We start from the raw sequence: 18,925 nt of genomic DNA, 5'->3' as shown, positions 1-18,925 counted from the left end.
GGGAAAGAGTGAAGCACTCTTCTAGATCCATATCTCTGAGAATCGTAAGATAGCGTATACATTCTTTGTGCAGGTTATAATGACAGCACATTCCCCAAGTGGCCCCAGAACTCATAACCTCTTATCAGGTGTAACCTTACACCCCGTCAACTTTAACCCCTGTATCCCCCCTGTCCCCGCTCCCCGTACAAACAAAAGGTAATTGTGAGCAGCTGTGGAACCCCAGTGGCTAGCTCTTCTCAGGAAGGCCCAGGCAAATATTTCCCCTGTCAAGCTGCAGAGGAGTAGTGGCCCCTGAACCCACTCAGGGGAAACCCTGTAGGACACCCCTCCGCCACAGCATGCTATTAGAACTGAAAAGGGGAAAAGTGAAAAGGGGCAGTTATTGGTGGACTTATGGGCTGTTTAGCTTTAGGCATCTCTGAAGTGTTTTCTTTTGCAATACAATTACAACATGATTGAGTGCTTTGGTTTTGTTTGTGATTAAAGCATATGGAAATAAGTTATTGGAAAACCTCGCCTGATAGGCTTTGAGTCAAAGCTGTTTTGGACTTAATTGATTCAAATGTTGGCAAGACCTGAAGGTTATAATTTGATTAGAAGACTCCAATTTTCATTTGAAATGACGTTACTATCCACTCTCCCGAATCTAATTCCAGAACACAAAGAACAAAGAGGACAGATACAACTTTTTTTCTTTCTAAAGATTAGAAAGTAAAAAATAAAAAAAATAGTCAGTAGATAACACAAGTAAATTAGTTGTGGTTTGTAATTATGATAAAAAATACTGTACTTATATTCAGTCAGAACCCTAAGGGCTTAGTGTAGTTATACACTTGCAGTATGTGACAGTGTGTGTACATATGTCCTGGGGAGTTTCCTAACTTAATAAAAATCTGAGCAGTGGAAATAAAAAATTGGCAAAACTTTTGTTTCTTCCTTTTTGTCCTTTCTCTGGCTTTCTTCCTTTCTTTCGCTTCTTTGTTATCTCTCACTCTCTCACTTTCAAAACAAAAATCCTACTACCCTCTCTTTTCTGTCGACGTGCACTCCTCTCACTTCTGATCTCTCTTCCTCTTCTTCTCTGTAAGTTTTGTCTGAGTTGAGAGAGCTTGCTTGGTGCTGTAACGGAGTATTGGAGGGGGAGCTAGCTGTAGCTAGCGTTCCCACATGGTTGGCTAAATGGTGGCTTCATCCTGTGTGCCATTCATGTCCTCGCCCGCTCCCCTGGCCTGACAGCTCAAAAGGACCGACTGGGCCACAACAATGCTGTGATTGGTGTTATTTAGGAGGGCAGGGAGGAGGCATGGGGGAGACCCCCCCCCCCCCCACCCTCATCATTCTCCAGGCAGGTGGACCACAAAGTCTCCTGATTCTTTTGTTGCTTCCCTGGTCCCTCCAAAAAAAGATGTCCATGCTCTTTGGCTGAATAAATCCTGTCGTCATGGGATAATTTGATAATAAAAAAAAGTAAAACGAAGGGAGGGAAGAAGGGAGGGGAAGGCCTATTGATTGAAGAGAGAGAGAGGGGAAAAAAGTTTCTGGTTGGTTGGCCCGTTGGACTTTTTTGCTATGGACGCTGCTGAATTAGGGAAAGCGAGGGAAGAGAGGGACAAAGAGGATTGAGAGAGAGAGAGAAAGAGAAGGCTAGAAGAGAGGGAAAGAGTGAGCGAGAGAGGGGAAGTAGAGATAAAAATTAGAGACATTTTTTTTAAGAAAAATTGGAGTCAGAGGGGAGGGTTTGAGTTAGCGAGCTAGTTTAGGAAATTGTAGTGGAATGCATGGCCTAAAGTAGCAGGGTGTCTGTGAACCTAATAGTTTATGAAGGAAGGACTGGAGACCTTTAAACGGTCACGCTTGGAAGGGCAGGAGCAGGAGTCTCAGAGGCCCAAAAGTTAAGCCTTGAAGGGCAAGGAATTTTCTGCTTATGTGTAGTAGGTTACCAGCGATATCCCTAACCCAAACGGAGAGCGTGGCAAAAGAGTTTCGGAGAGAAAAGGAGCTGTTGACTGCTTTGAAAATAGAAAAAAAAACTTCTGAAAGAGGGAAGGAGAGGAGAGGGAGAGATACAGAGAGAGAGAGAGAGGGGAGAGATAGAGGAGAAAGAGTAAGGGGCCACCTTCTTTTTAGGGAGCCATTTAAATGATCCACGGTAAATAGAAGGGGGATGTCATCTGACAGAAATAAAGTTCCCGGTTAACAGCGGGGATGGAAAGTCATTTACAGATACGCTGTCCCTGGCCATCTTTGTGCTGCCCAGATAAGGTTTCATTTCAGAAACGGATAGGAGACATTTTCACTTACGGGGCCCCCATTCTGCGACACCTGTGATAACAGCTTGTGGACCCTAATTGAAAATGGGTTTCAAAATGGATTTTCACTTTTCTTCCACTGCCTGCCTCACCCCCCTTCCTCCATCATCCCCCCCCCCCCCCCCCACCTCCTCACCCCCCTTCCTCCATCATTCCCCCCCCCCACCTCCTCACCCCCCTTCCTCCATCATTCCCCCCCACCTCCTCACCCCCCTTCCTCCATCATTCCCCCCCCCCCCCACCTCTTCACCCCCCTTCCTCCATCATCCCCCCCCCCCCCCACCTCCTCACCCCCCTTCCTCCATCATTCCCCCCCCCCCCCCCCCCCCACACACCTCTGCTCCCATCCCTTTTCCATTGCTTTCCTTCTGTCTGGAAATATTGGAGGGATGGAGGGCCAGGGAGGAGGGAGAGGAGGGGGGGTGGGGGTGGGGGGGGGGCTGGTATTCGATGCGTTGGGGAAAATGGAGCGTGGGGAACAGATGATCCCTCAGCACCCTGTCAGCGGGATGACAGCCGCGCGATCCATCTTATTAATGAAATCATTGATCACTTAATGGGACTCATAATCAACTGTTTCTCCACTGTCCTCTTGCCTCTTTACTCCCTCCTTCGCACGCACGCACGCACGCACGCACGCACGCACCCACACACACACACACACACACACACACACACACACACACACACACACACACACACACACACACACACACACACACACGAGCATTGCCACCATCACCACTCTCCGCTTTTCATTCCACCTTTTCTCTCTCTTTACCCCCAAAAGTCAGATTTTTTCGTTAACAAAGAAATTGAGATTTTATGAGTGGCTTTGAAAAATATGGATGATATCAGAGAGAGAAGTGGGGTGGAGGAGATTTGTTGGTGAAATGAAAGTAGGCCTGTGTAATCATAATTTATTTCATCATTTAGTGCCAGCTTGTACAAGTCTTTCTGGCTGGCAGCTCTGGTATGGTAGTGGTGTCGCCATTTCTTGTGAGAAAATCTTCTAGATATTGTTGATTTACAGTATGTCTATGTTTGGGGCTGCGATTGCATGAATTATGCTCGTAGACTTGTACTCTGCTTGTGGTAATAGTAGATTTGTCTGTGAGTGTGCAAGTGTGGGCTGTATACATGTATGTATAGTGGTGTAGTGAGGACCATGTGGCTCCTGTGGTAAAAAGCAGGGAGGTGGGTCCCTCCTCGCACTCTCTCAGCCAGCCAGCCAGCCGGGGGTTAATGAGAGGGGGTCTGATAGAGGCCTGATGGAGGGATAAGGGACAAACAGCACAATGGAGGAGGCGAGAGAGACCCCCTCTGACAAACCCACCCCATGCCTCGGACGAAAGGCGGCTTCTAGGCTCTGTCTGAGTCACACACACACACACACACACACACACACACACACACACACACAGACACAGACAAACACACGCATGTGCGCACACACACACAGACAAACACATGCACGCACACACAAACGCATGTGCGCACACACACACACAGAAGGAATGACCACTTTACGTTATTCACGTTCACAGTGTTTGAGATAAACAGTATAATGATACAATACGATGGTAAGAGTGAGAGCGGTTGTTAGATACAGAGATATGAACAGAAAGTCAATGTGGCCCTATACACACACACACACACACACACACACACACACACAGTTGTGCAGTATGCTGTGGACTCCACTGGTGAGTCAGCCGTTTCATGGACCTCTGCACTGAAGGCAATTTCCTGCAGCAACGGGGCGACGGGCTTTGGCAGGGACGCCTCACGGGGGCCTGAGGCGCAGGATTAGGGCGGCCCCGCTGCTCGTCAGGGCGGAGGGGCCCTTAGCTAGCCCAGGCCCTGCCCAACAACCTCAATGGGTTGAGGCCTGACCTCCCCCTGCCTGCATGCCTGCCTGGAGGACCCACAGTGGAGGAATCACACTGATCCATCCAGCATCCATCCACCCTCCGGACTGGGAAGAAACTCCACTGCTTCCACATAGCCTCTCGCACTGCCTTTAGCAGTACTCAACTGTAGCATGCAGAATCTGAATCGCGATACTTTCTCTCTCTCTCTCTCTGGCCCTCAGGGGTTAGGGGGAGGTGGAGGTGTTTTGCCCACCTCTCTTATGCCCACTGTCTTGCGGGGATCTGGCAGGAGTGTTTGCTGGGGCTTGGTGTTTCTCAAGATTCTGGTGCTGGCATCATGTAGTGAAGTCGTTTAATATGGGTCACCTTCTTTCATATGTCTACCGAAAAGGGAGTGGAAGCAAACACATTTGGTATTGGTCATTTTATTAATTCAGCCGGTAGTATTATAGTGCAGTATAATATAGTTTGTATGAACCTTTAAAATACTGTCCATGGAGCTCCTGGGGTCCTTTTTAGTGAAATGGTGAAAGCCGTGAAGGCCTATGAAATCAGGGGTCAACAAGGTCAGGAGCATGAACCTTAACCAAAGAACATCCTCAATACTCACAGAGGGGGATCAGCCTGGCCTGTCTGTGCAGGAGGTCGGAGGAGGTGGATAGCAGTCTCCCCCTAACTACTGACACTGGATCAGATATTCTGTCCCTTCAACGGTTATGGTTTGGGAAAGGAAGTAGGGTAATCTGATCCTAGACCTGTTGTTAAGAACAACTTTCTACCTAGACCTGTCTGTGTAGTTTAGAGAGCGAGACAGACAGACGGGCCGGCGGACGGAAAGACAGTCAGGGGCCTCGTAAAGACATAAAGTAGTAAAGTAGGAAAACAGTATTATTCTGCCACTGTGTCCATTTGTCGGTAGGCATCAGTGACCTCCCTCCTACAGAGAGGAACAAAGCAGGAGTGTCCTGACCCTGCCAGCAGAATGTATTGGTCCGTGTCCCTCTTCACTCTTTCGTTCTTTTCTCTCATTCTTTTTCTTGTTCCCTCGCTCGCGCCTGCTTACCTCTGCTGGATGAGAGCGATAGAGGGGGATGTGAGGCTTGGAGAGAGACAGTAACTAGTGTGTGTGTGTGTGTGTGTGTGAGTGTATGTGAGTGTGTGTGTGTGTGTGTGAACCATTTAATATGGCACAGCGGTCTAAGGCACTGCATCTCAGTGCTAGAGGCATCACTACAGACCCTGGTTCGATTCCAGGCTGTATCACAATCGGCCGTGATTGGGAGTCCCATAGGGCGGCGCACAATTGGCCCAGCGTCGTACGGGTTAGGGTTTGGCCGGGTTAGGCCATCATTGTAAATAGGCTTGCCTATTTAAATAAAGGTTAAATAAATTTACAAAAAATTAAAAGTCTTGTGTTTCAGGGAGAGGGTGTGTTATGCTGCATGTGAACTTTGGTGAGACAGTGTTTTAGTGTCTGTGAATGACTTGTCTGTTGTCCAGAGTGTGTGCTGGTATATGTATGATTGAGTGCATATGTGTGTATAAGTTGGCATTTGTTTTCAAAAACATCTGTATGTAAAACTTGTCCATTTACCCCGGATCAAGATGCATGAAAATGAATCAAGACGTGATCTTAGGTTTCAGGTTTGAAGGGTAGAGGGGGAGGGAAGAGGGCACCATGTGCTAGTTTGCACCCTAAACCCTGTAATCTCTCCCCTCTGACCTCCCCGACCCTCTGCCTCCCCCGTCTCCCCCTCTCCTCCTCTCCCTCCCCCTCTCCGCCCCCACTCTCTCCCCTCGCAGTGCGAAAAAGGAGCCAGGATCAAAGAAAGTAAAACCATGGCAGTGATTTCTGGTGATTGATTAGAAGCAGAGGAGGTTGAGAAGCGTCTTTTTCTTCCCACTCTCTCGTCGGCTGTGTGCGCACCCTCCCAGGGCCCTCGTAAATAGCTCAGCTTTTCAAGTGTGAAGACAACTGCCGCCATTGGCAGCCAGTTCCAAGAAATACCAAGTAACGACATCCATGTTGGAACGAGCTCCACGCTCAGGTTGTTTCAAGCTTTGGATGTGCCTGTTGGAAGGCGGTGGAACCCAGGAAGGAGAGGAATGGAGAGAGGAGGTGAGGGAGTGATTTTCAAAAAAGGAGGGCACGCGGAGAATTGGACTCAGATGTGTAGCGAAGACAGGGGGGTTGGAAAAGAGAAGAAGAAACGTCTGACTGTCTGGGAGGACTGAACTCACGGCTGTTGCTTACAGCAGAGGGGCGGGCAGTTTGAACTTGAGCAAGGCCCTTCTCATGTTAATCAATGCCATAGCTGTCTCTTACCATCTCCTCCCCCTCGGTCCTAACACAAGCCAATCCAATGCCCCGGGCCACTGACAACTGAACGGCCCTCTAAAGGCATGTTAAAGGGCCGTGCCTATTCAATGTTATTGAGATAAATATGCTGTAATGGGAGCAAGCATGCAAGCGCGCACACAGGCACACACAGGCACACACACACACACACACACACACACACACACACACACACACACACACACACACACACACAGAGATTGTATCTGAGGGCTACTTTTCTGTCCTCTTTCTCTCTCTCTCTCTCTCTCTCTCTCTCTCTCTCGCTCTCGCTCTCTCTGTGTCTCACCTGAAGCTGTGAGCCTAATGATGTTGAGAGTTTGGGCCTCGCAGCGACAGCTCCAGTCCAGGGGAGACGTGTCTCATGTCAGACAGAGAGAAAGGGGGACATCACTGGAGTCAAGCAGGAAACTACTGGAGCAACTGTCACTAGATGGCATTACGTTTTAACAATGACCTTTACAGAGTAATTGAACACAATCTGGAATTAAATATTATTAGGTGTCGGAAGTTAATAGATGATTTAATATTATCTACAGTACAGTACCATGGTGTGTACAGTAAAGCACACAGTCATGAATTCACACATGCATGCGTAATTACGCACGCACATGCAAGTAATTACACTGACAGATACACACATCCTTATGGAAAAACCACATGATTTCACGTGTGACAAAAAAAATGCACATTTTTTGGGGAACACTTCACATGTGATGATATTTCACATGAAGTTTCCCATGTGGATTTCCACGTGTGATCACATAAGGATGTGCACATGTTGAGCTGAAATGTTCACATTGTAAAACAAAAGAGACACGTGAGGCCATATGTTCACACTATTCCATATACTGTAGAGTTCACATGTTAACCCCACCTGTTTACATGTTCGGAGAACAACATGTTTTCACCTCACATATGAATTGCAGATTCACATGTGGAATTTGTATTGCAAATATTTGTAAATCAATTTAGCACTTTCACCTGAAAAACATTCAATATGTTGTCGCGTGTAGTTTCATGGTGTCACATGTTGAATTTTTTGCATACCCATGTTGTCACATTTATTTCACATCAGATCATGTTTTCACATGTTATCACATTAACTTCAAATAAGATCACATGTGAACAGATGACATCACATGTGATCACATGACATCACATGTGATCACGTGAAATTCATGTGGTTTTTCCATAAGGGCGCACGCGCGCGCACACACACACACACTCCGGGGGCAGCTGAAGGAGGATGGGCCTCCTCTGCTTATTAACTGTTTGGTGACCTCATGACTTCATCTGTGGTGCTGTCAGACCGGAGTAGAGGAAGCGAAGAGAGATGGACCACGTTTTCCCAGCCCTGGCAGCACCGCTGGCTCAATGGGTTCTTTGTTCTGGTCTGGCTCTAGACCAGCTCAGTATGGGGCTACGGCATAGGGCTGCCTCAACCCTACAGTCCCAGAGAGAGAAGGACGGAGGAGAGGGGGAGGGAGGAGGGAGAGGGGGGAGAAAGGAGGTGGAGAGGGAAGAGGGGATGGAGAGAAGGAGGGTTGGAAGAGAGGAAGGAGATGGGATGGGGGAGAAAATATCTAGGGGTGTACAATACAATACGTATAGGACAGTATGTACAGTTTGCAAAAGTTTCAAAACCATCTAGCCTAATGAGTGTTGGTCCATTATGTAAAGCACATGTACGTCCAAACATCCCAATAGTCCTTTTCCACCATGTTACACTGATTATTCCCTCTCTGTGTTCAAGTCATGATCATGTAAACCATAACAGAGCTTAAGACAAAGCTGTTTTCCTTAGGGGAAAAAAATTGAGAAGTGCAATGTGTCGGTCGGTCATCCCAGCTGTGTGTGTGGAATGTTGGGATTAATGGGAATTTAATAGGTTGATTAAAGATGAGGGGAGTTTGATGGCAGAAACATCTCTGGGGCGATGGCAAGGAGGAGGAGGATTCCACAGGCCGGAGTGAAAGGATAGGTCACAGAAGAGTAAACCTCATTACTGAGAAGGGACAGCAACAGGAGGCAATACTCCCAGAAAGAGTGGGAGGGAGGGAGAGAAAGGACAGTGGGACATTGAGAATGAGTGTGACGTGGAGAGAGGAACGTTTTAGGGAGAACGGGGAGAGAGTGATAGAACAAAGTGGTGATAAGAAAGTGACAGAGAAGTAGAAGACAAATCTGAGAAAGGAGGGATAGTCATTGAGGTTGACGGACCTTAACCTCTCCCTTCTCCTCTCAGCACTCTAATAACTCTTTCATATCTCTCTCTTTCTTTCATATCTCTCTCTCTCTCTCTCTCTCTCTCTCTCTCTCTCTCTCTCTCTCTCTCTCTCTCTCTCTCTCTCTCTCTCTCTCTCTCTCTCTCTCTCTCTCTCTCTCTCTCTCTCTCTCTCTCTCTCTCTCTCTCTCTGATTAGAATAGTCTTGTTTACCTACTATTGTGTGTGACTCCATCAGTTTTAGATATTTGCGGGAGCGAGCTTCCAAGACAAACCTTACAGCATTTAGTAATTGTCGAAGCTTTACAAAGAAACATCTCTCTCATTCTCCGTCTCTAGCATGGTGGCCTGGCTTTGACTAAGTTAGCTATCTAATCATAGGGAGAAAGATTGTGCTTTTTTCCCTCTAGCCACCTTCTCCGCCTCCCACCTCTCCTCAGCTCCAGACTGTGGTTGAGTCTGATCCTTTAATCTCTAAGGCTTCTATGGCTGCCTGTGACAGTGTAATGATGGGGTCCGCGCTTCACCTAGGTGTTTTGGGGGGCTGAATTACGTGCTGTTTACGGAGTGGTCACTCCCTCCTAGGGGTTGTTCCACCTCAAAAAGCTGAAGAAAGAGGAACTCGACACCCACCACTTCAGATTATTCTGAAATAGTTTATGTTGTTTGAAACAGATGAGAATAGCATTCCTGCAACATTATTTTGTTGAAATATAATTTGAGTTTAAGCTAATTGATTGCATCCAAAATCCATATGAAGTGCGAAAACCATTTCTTTGGATGTCTTACACACTGTTACAAAAAAGTTTGTTCCAAATCGGATGTTAGCTACTCCAGTATCCTATAAATTAAAATGGTCAATTCAGGTGCAATCAATTAGCTTAATTTCTCCATTTCCATCTACAGAAACAAGTTCAGAACCATCTGAGGTGGTGGGTGTCATGACTTGCTGAAATGACATGGAATGACCCCTAGATCACAGGAGGGGAAAATGACCTGGAGTTGGTGGTAGAAGTTACCCAAATCTGCTCTATAATGAGGGCTGTGTGGAGTAAAATGAAGACTGATACCTTTGTAAAAGGATTCATTGTTGCCTGTGATTTGTCGACGCGGAGACTTTGACGGAAAGAAGCCAAGTCTTGAGCTGTCAGGAAAAGTGAGGAAAAATGGCATGGTAAATCAACTGATGACTTTCAAATGATTATCGTGTCAAGGTAGAGAATGTCGATTTACCTTGAAGCGGGTTTTATTTCTTCCGTTTTCTTCTTTCTGACATCAGGTGACTGGATGTGTTCAGAGTGTTCAGAGCCCCTGATTGCCGGGTTGGGTTGTTTTTATGGCTTTGGGCAAGCGGTACAGAAATCTGTTTGGTCGTGTTATTTTTATGACGTTTGGCATGTAGTTTGGAATTCTGATTCTCATGCTCTCCCTGTAAAAAGAGCCCGTATGTCTGAATGCGGCGGGCGAGAAATGGTAAGCGTTAACAGCTGCCGCATCAAAGGCGCTCGGGCATGTTGTGCGTTTAACCCAAATCCGTCACACTCGCACAAAGCCCCTGATTCAACCTGTAATGTAGACATTGAACAGAGAGCGTCAAGACCACAACCAATGAGAGGTTACAGCCTCGAATGAACTCTTAACACCTCTCCTCCACATGGCAGGTCAGAGGTCAGCGAAGCTCGCATCTGATTGGTTCCCTGGAATGGTTACTGGGGGTGAGAGGTCATTTGTGTGTAGAATTTATTTTCATTTCGCAAAATTATGCCTGAAAGCGCAAAAAATGGCTACTGGAAACTATTACAAAACCGCCATGTCTCTGTGGAAATTTCTGAATCTACTTCAAACACTTTGATTCGACCTCTACACTGTTGGTTGAGCTGTTAAGCAGGTAGTTACAGCCAGAATAGATCAACAGCTAACTAAGTGAGTACCGGCCAGGGCAGTGGACTGATCCATACATTGGATTTAACATCAGAAGAACCCTAATCACCATGGCCACTGAGCTGGGGAGAGGGACAGGGAGAAGAACCAAGCGATGGATGTTCCACTCAGAGCCTGAGACATTTACCAGTCATTGATAAACTGCTTAGCAGCGGGCAAATTAATGAATCCACCATCCACTCGGCCTGACACAGAGAGAGAGAGAGGGGGGGGGGTTGGATGTAGGGGAGGAGGGCAGCAGAGGACCGAAGGGGAGGGGGGGGGGATGAGGGAGGTAATCCGGTTCCAGCTAAACGGCTGATCCCTCTCATTCCTCAGATATCAAATGTCAAAAGTTAAATTAGCCTGCTAGCCTCAGATAGGAGTTAACATGCTTTTAAATGGGGCAGGGGGTGGAGGGGGAGGGAGGATGCGGGCGATTCTATCCCCCTCTGGGACGGCAGCGGGCAGGTGCCTTTGAAGTGTCTAATTATCCCTCTGACTAGTAAGCACTGGCTAACTGTCTTAATGGAGCCTGCTCTGTCTGATCTCCTCGCATGTATTCAGACACACACACACACACACACACCATCCATCGCAATGTGTTAGAAAAGCAGCTCTGAGAGGCAGCCATGAAAAAAACTCTTCATAAAGTTTGTAGAAACTATAGTGAGATAAATGTATTATGTCTTTTAATAATTCTGTATTGTTAGGTGAGAATTCACCACAGTGACAGTTGGACCTAATTCACCATAACTATTTTTTATTTCGCTCTAACTGTTGGTTGGCACTTCCCCACCTCCTTGCTTTGGCTGGGTGTCCATGTTCTCTTGGCGAGCGCCTCCTAATCTGAGTGCCACAGGCCCCGTCCGGATCACAGTGGCGTCAGAAGTGGGATTCCAATGCTCCGGCCCAGTGGAAAGCTGGCCTAGTCCGGCCTGGTGGGCTGGGAGCCATGCCTGAATCCACCCTCTACCCTAACAGACCCAGTTAGCAGCCTGTCCAGCCCGTCCAGCCCGTCCAGTCCAGTCACACTTCTGTCATAGCTGTACGGTATCACAGTCATATTATATTGTGGTGGAAGACTGGAGGTCAATAACGATAACAGACAAGGTTGTCGGATGCTGACGACCTTGTTAGTTGAATATGAAGCCATGTCAATGCTGGTCAGACTTCGTTATTGCGTTTGTGGTTTCGAGCACTGAGCAAATGCATCTCCTCTGTTTGATTCTTAGAAGAGTATATGAGTCAAGGTGCCCTTTGAGTGAAATTCTTAAAAATTCAAAAAGGCATGGCCCCAACTCATCACTGTTCTTTTTGGCCAGTGTAGCTCTTCTCCTTCACAATGTGCTCCTGATGAAATAGCCTGGGGGGGGTTGTAGAGAGTGGTTCTGGCCCTACGGATGGCTTGCATCCGGCCCCTGATGTATGAAAGGTAGTCAGTAGGGATTGGAGTGGGGGTGAGGCAAGGCCCTGCTGTGAGGCTGATTTGAGGTGAGCAGGGAGAGCAGAGAGACACGGGAAGGGGCGAAGAAGCCTAGATTTCTTTTGATTCCTCTCCCCTCTAGGCTATGGGCTGGGACTGAGAGCCAGGGGCCCCTGGTAGGGTCCCAGCAGAGCCCCAGCGGCGGAGTGAGGGGTGTAGGACTCCGGGCCGGGGAGATGGGGTCTGGGGATGCCGAGGGGAGGGGGCGGTGTGCCGCCGAGCCAAATTGAGACGTGGGAGCCGTCGAAATTAGCCTAGATGATTATCGAGGAGAGCAGTAGTCGGTGTGTGGGGGGAAATCAGGAATCTTCCCGACCTGCCCACCGCTTCTCACTGCAATTACTCTAAGCATCACTCACAGCAGCTGTATTTACATAATGCACCACTATGGGACCACTCTGCAGAGGGGAAATAAGACAAGGGCGGAAAGTTACTGACAGTGAATTCAGGCGTGTTGCGCCACAGCTAACTTTTTAGTGCTTTTTTATTTACATTTTATAGATTGGTGACGGTCTCCTTTTCTCGCTTGTTATCCTGAAAATAAATATGATCCAAATCATGTAATTCCACAGCTATTGCGTTGGTGATTGATAAATGGGAAGATGGCCAATAGTTGACTGTCCAAGATGCTACAGGTGTGAGGTTAAGCACGCAGGATCCTCTGAGATGTTGTGCCCGCGTCGTGGCGTTCTACGAAGAGTCTCTTGACACGTCTCCCATGTCACTGTAAACAGACGTTGGGAGAAGCTCCATTAAGACTCAGTCACCTTCAACACAATACACAACTGAACTCTGTTGTGGGAGATACCACTGAAGCTCCCTCAGCGGGGGTTAAAAGAAAACATTCTGGCAAAACCTGCATCCTATGGGACCGGCAGCCAAAAAGTTGATCGGGAAAAATACCCCACACAATTGCACTAATCTTCCCCGTTCTCTTCTCTTGTTGTGTTTGCGATTCCTCCTCTTGGTGGAGTTTGAAGGTTCTCTCTCTGTCTCTTCTTTCAGCCTGCGCTGCTAATCGTGAGTGATTCCCTCTCTCTATAGCGCAGGTGCCATGTACAGCGAGCTCTTCCTAAGCCGCTTGGAGAGGTAGCTGCTACGCTCTTATTAAACTCTAGCCAGCCGCTGAAATGTTTGCCTCCCTCTCATTGTTAATTGGGCAGTCTTCAGTCTTTTTTCGCGGGAGTTGATTTGCAAGAGAAAGAAAGAAGACGGAAAGAGAGATTATCGCACAGGAGGAGAGGAGCTTTGAAGAAGTGTTTTGTGTTTTCCTCCACTCCTCTTCTCATCTTTTCCCCCCTTTGTCGGGTTCCTCAGCCAAACCCCCATCACCGTGCCACAGACAACACGGCTTGCAAATGTTCGCAGGTGGAGGAGAATGGTTGTTGTGTCGCTGGCGTTTGTTCAGAGGCAAACGACACCTCCTCGATGGTAAAGGTTTCGCACAACAAAGCCAGTTCGGGGGTAGAATGTGCGAGACTGATGAAAATGCCCCTTTGTGTTCCTCTGACTGAAACACATGTAGTAGCTTAAGGCAGCGGAGACTCCTACATGGTGCTGGCTGTAGAGTACCAAATCAAATGTCTGAGAGGCAGGAGCAGATTGGCACTCCGACCCTTGTTCTACACAACGGCTGCCTTTGAGAAACACCAACTCCCTCCGAAGCAGAGGCTTTTTGTCTTCGCTCCCTCTCATTACTTTGAATCAGCCAGGCACCCTTAACTTCAGCTCCCTTGTCCCAGGGCCCAACTCTCTCTATCTATCTCTCTCTCTCTCTCTCTCTCTCGTTCTCTTTCCCCCTCCTCTAAGGAATTGGCTCCACTCCATTCCTCATTATCTCTTTTATATTTTCATTTTGTCATTTGTTGTATTCGTTCCCTCCTCCTTTCCCCCCTTCCATTAAAGGCCCTCTCCTCCCCTGCTCAGGGATGAGGGCTTTCTCTGAAGGTATCCAGAGAATCCTTTTACAATGGAAGGCCCCAACATAAAAAGGGGAGAAACCTGGGCATTAGGACTTAATGAGCGGCTGGCTGGGCGAGAAAGAGAGATAGAGAGTGAGAGATAGAGAGTGAGAAAGAAAGAGACACTGAGAGGAAGTGAGATAGAATGAGAGAGAGGGGGAAAAAGATATGGTGGGATAGAGAGAGAGAGAGAGTCACTAGAGAGTGATGGATAGGAGAGAAGAGAGGAGGAAAGGAGAGAGAATGCCAGGGAGAGAGGATGGAGAGAGCATAGGCTCCATTATAGTGGCAGAGAACTCCTGAAATACTAGAGCCGGGCGTGCACTCTGATCAGGACTGCAGTGAGCACAATTACCTTCTTTTCAAATCCTTCAGTGACACTGCGGGAGGAAGGAGGACTTTGAAACTTGAAAGGCAGGAGCTCGCTTTCAACCTCAAACGCGAGCAGGAAAGGGCTCTGAAATTTGTTCAGTGCTCCCCATCCACCATTAGCTTGTTTCTTCCTCTCGCCTGCAGGCATTTAAGCAGTTTTTGAAAAGATGTTAAGAAATTCAATCACCATAGAGAGTCCTGGATAGGTCTTTTTTTTCCTTTTTCGTGTGTGAGGCATGCTTCCCCTTGGTCCACCGAGGACCGGCCTCCTGCTTTGTGTTGTGGGTGAATGGACTTGTGAACCGGTGGAGGAGAGGAGGACGGGATGGGGGCAACCATGGGAAAAAGGGAGGGAATAAAAGAGGAATGAAAAATGAGAGAGGGAAGAAAGAGAAAAAGCCAAGAGGGTCTGTTTGAGGCTGATGGTGTTCAGGGTTGGAGAGGTGCTCCTGAAGTTCAGGCTTTTCAAAGTGTTTGCAGACACCTGAGTCCTCCACATCAGAGGCAGAGTACGCTGCACAGCCACAATGGATGAGAACACTGACTATAAAGCCTCCAGCTATCCAATGCAATACACTATGAAACACCATTGGACATACATTAGACCAAAAAATACATATTATAATCATTATCAGTAAACTGCACCTATGAAGCTCAAGAGGGTTCAAGTATAGTCAAGTAAAATATAACCAAGTTTTCCAGCCGTTTAGGTTGGATGACATATGACCGGGATAAAAAATAGAAATGGGGATAGGACTGAGCCTTGGGGGATCCCTCCTATTTCAGTCTCACCATTCAAGTTTTAGTTCTTGACCTTCTGCTGCCCAGTATTTGTTTAACCTTTTAAAGTGCTATACACTGCAATAATGAACCCATTTTAGGTAGTATGCACTGAAATAATGAACCCATTAAAGGTGGTATACATTGAAATAATGACTCATTACAGGTGGTATTCACTGAAATAATGAACCCATTTAAGGTAGTACACACTGAAATAATGAACCCATTTAAGGTGGTATACACTGAAATAATGAACCCATTTAAGGTGGTATACACTGAAATAATGAACCTATTTAAGGTAGTATACACTGAAATAATGAATCCATTTAAGGTGGTATACACTGAAATAATGAACCTATTTAAGGTGGTATACACTGAAATAATGAAGCCATTTAAGGTGGTATACACTGCAATAATGAACCCATTTAAGGTAGTATACACTGAAATAATGAATCCATTTAAGGTGGTATACACTGAAATAATGAACCTATTTAAAGGTGGTATACACTGAAATAATGAAGCCATTTAAGGTGGTATACACTGCAATAATGAACCCATTTAAGGTAGTATACACTGAAATAATGAATCCATTTAAGGTGGTATACACTGAAATAATGAACCTATTTAAGGTGGTATACACTGAAATAATGAACCCATTTAAGGTAGTATACACTGAAATAATGAACCCATTTAAGGTGGTATACACTGAAATAATGAACCCATTTAAGGTGGTATATGGCAGAATGACAGTTCACCATGGTGACGTGGAGGGGAGAGGAATGTTGGAGTGACAATAGTTTGATTTAAATATTAGCTGCTTGACCTCTCCGAGACATAAGTGAGTAGGGCTAGAGTTCACTGAGAGGGAAGAGAGAGGGAGGGGGAGGGAGGGAGGGAAAGAAAGAAAGAAAGACACCCACCCAAATGGGGAAAAGGGGAAGAAGCCAAAGAGAGACACAGGAACGTAGTGTAATAATATCTTTGGGAATAATTACCTAAATATTTTGTCTCCAGAAAGAGTTCATAGACGGTGTTAGCTGCATGGGCTTGTGGGAGTTTGACTTCACTTCCAAATGTTCAAACATTATTGCTACAAGCACATTGTGTATGTCAAGTCTATGCAGCAAATACATAAATAAACTAGACCAAAAATTAGAATTAGAAACATCTCCTGGTCTACCATAAGATATTATTCCCGGGCCTCAACTCTGTGTTCGCTGGATCAGTATTCAGTACATGCAGACCCAAACTCCTCTCAGCAGCATAACCCTGTCCTTTGCTCTAGTTGCTCCCAGCACAGTTTACAGTCCCCACTTTCTTCCTCAAATCCAATCCATGCGAGAAGATGAACCCCGAGTCTGAAATCCCTTTATGTTAATATTGCGCTTTGCAAGAGCAGACCCTATTAATCCAGCTTTAACAGCATAAGTGCCATTATTCCCTTAATAAGATCAGGGGCTGTGCAGTATAGGATTAAATACTTATATCATAACTGACACTATAATTTCCTGTGGAGGAGAGCATGAGCCTCTGCTCTCTTGCTGGTTTGTCAGTTCTGTGTTAAGTCTCGTGGAATTTGCTACTCCCGAGCGCTGAGGCACCAGTCGGGCTGCATGGCTGGGCCCTTACACAGGTAATGGACGTGGGAGAGTGCGAGGGGGTCTCTCGTTCTCTCTCTCCTTCACTCTCCTCTCGACCCATCTCTCTCCGACTCGGGGTAGCGCTCTTTAATCTAGCCCTCTCCTCTGCACTCAATTGGCTTTTGGAGGGCTGCAGTTCTCCATCGCCTCCAGTTCATAGGGGGGCCTTACAGCGTTAGGCTGGTAAATGCTACAGAACCTTTGGCTTTGGCACCGCGGCACTCTGTCAGGGCCCTCAGTGAGACGTTAAAAAAGAGAGAGCAACAGGGGGCACCGAATCAACCAGGAACCAGGGCTGGACCAGAGGAGATTTCCCAGCAGCCTCCATTGAAGTGGATCTGTTGCTCAGTCAAGATAAGGCCAAACTCAGTGGACTCTCTGGATCAGGATGGAGGAATAGGGTGGATTTGAGGCATTTAGGAAGACAGAATTGTATGTGACTGAATCAAACAGGTTCTGCAATAGTTCTGTAGCGCATTCGACTAGAGCCAGTGTAAAACTTTAGATGAGCCAGTGTAAAACTTTAGATGAGCCAGTGTAAAACCTTTGATGAGCCAGTGTAAAACTAAAGATCATACAAAACATGAACCTAAGCATGTTAAAATGTAATAATTGATCATAATCATACTCAGGTACAGATGATAGGAATAATCTCCTTTTATTTACAATGAACCTCAACATTCATCATTTCTTGGACACTATTCAAGTGTGTAGGAGTTAGTGTTACATGAAGAGCGCCCAGAGTATGCTCTCTTCAGGGACTACTCAGAACTAGTCTGTACAGTAGCACTCACCAGGTCAGGGACCATGTGACCCCATGAAGGCCAGGGTCAGTGGACAGGTCAAAGGTACATTCTTTCCAAAGCAGCTCAGCCCTTGAACTCTCTTCACTTTCATCCCCACTAACCCAGCACACCAGGGATAGCTTCTCAGGGGGACTCTCCTTTCCGTCTTTCCATCTCTCCGCTTAGTTTCTCTCCTTCACCTGGAGAGAGACGTATAGAGAGAAAGAGATTACTCTGGCAGAGAGGGGGTGTGGAGAAAGGGGGGTGGGGGGTGGGGGGGTGATACCATGAGGCCGCTTAATGGGCAGTTTGGAATGCAGGCGGAAAGACCCGGTTGCCTTCTCCATGGGAATCCATTTATTTTATAAAAGGAACAGACGAGGCTGACTTTAAGATCCGACTTGGGAATCACTCCTCCTGAATGTGGCTGTGATGCAGGGGGTTCGTTTAGTTGGTGAGAGCACCAGAGATGAGTCCTATTGGCTTGATCTGTCTTCTGCTTGAGTCCTATTGGCTTGAGCTGTCTTCTGCTTGAGTCCTATTGGCTTGAGCTGTCTTCTCCTTGAGTCCTATTGGCTTTAGCTTGTCTTCTGCTTGAGAACTCACACGTTCAGCTGGCTTATATGGAGACCAAACCAGCGTGGATTTGCAAGGAAGACCCACTGTGCATACTTGGTTGGTTGCATGTGTACAAAACAAATCCCCTGCCCCTCATAGGAGTATGCCAAATTATCTAATTTGTGTGTGTGTATTGACTCTGAGAGGTAAAGAAATTCTCCTTGACGGCAGCCTCCGTAATTCATCTGTTCTAATTCTGCTGACTGTGAAACTACTACCCTCCACCACCAAAGGCATTCAGAACAGGTTGAGAAGACTTCAGCAGACTTGAAGGCTCTGTACAGTAGCTTTAAATGTACAGGGATCAATTATGGTGTATGTACCCTCAATAAGTTAGGACCTTACCCTCTCTCTCCCCCCTGTCCCCTTACAGAGGATGAGAGCTCGGGCACGCCGTACCACCACCACCACCACCGTGAGAGGCGCAATGCCATCAGCACCCAGGCCCCCACACCCGGGCCCCCTGGCAGCAAGCTGGGTGAAGAGCCCTCCACCTCCACAGAAGAGCGCCCACCGTTGGTAAAGAAAGAGTTGCACAGCTCGCTGCCCCACCTGGTCGACCACGGCCTCCCGTACCGCGGCACGCTGTTC

The 18,925-nt window shown here is 47.1% G+C and overlaps 1 protein-coding gene across 1 annotated transcript in view; it reads left to right on the top strand.

Annotated features, from left to right (window-relative positions):
• The window catches only part of LOC139367139 (transcriptional activator GLI3-like), a 136,322-nt gene that overhangs the window by 31,488 nt on the left and 85,909 nt on the right, over window positions 1–18,925 (top strand). The window contains exon 3 of the mRNA XM_071105209.1: window positions 18,708–18,925. This exon is cut by the window's right edge and continues 40 nt beyond it. Coding sequence (XP_070961310.1) covers window positions 18,708–18,925 — 218 coding nt within the window. The remainder of the gene's footprint in view (window positions 1–18,707) is intronic.

The sequence above is a fragment of the Oncorhynchus clarkii genome, chromosome 15 (assembly GCF_045791955.1).
Source record: "Oncorhynchus clarkii lewisi isolate Uvic-CL-2024 chromosome 15, UVic_Ocla_1.0, whole genome shotgun sequence".
In the NCBI taxonomy this organism is placed as follows: Eukaryota; Metazoa; Chordata; class Actinopteri; order Salmoniformes; family Salmonidae; genus Oncorhynchus; species Oncorhynchus clarkii.
This window is presented reverse-complemented; position numbering and strand designations above follow the sequence as displayed.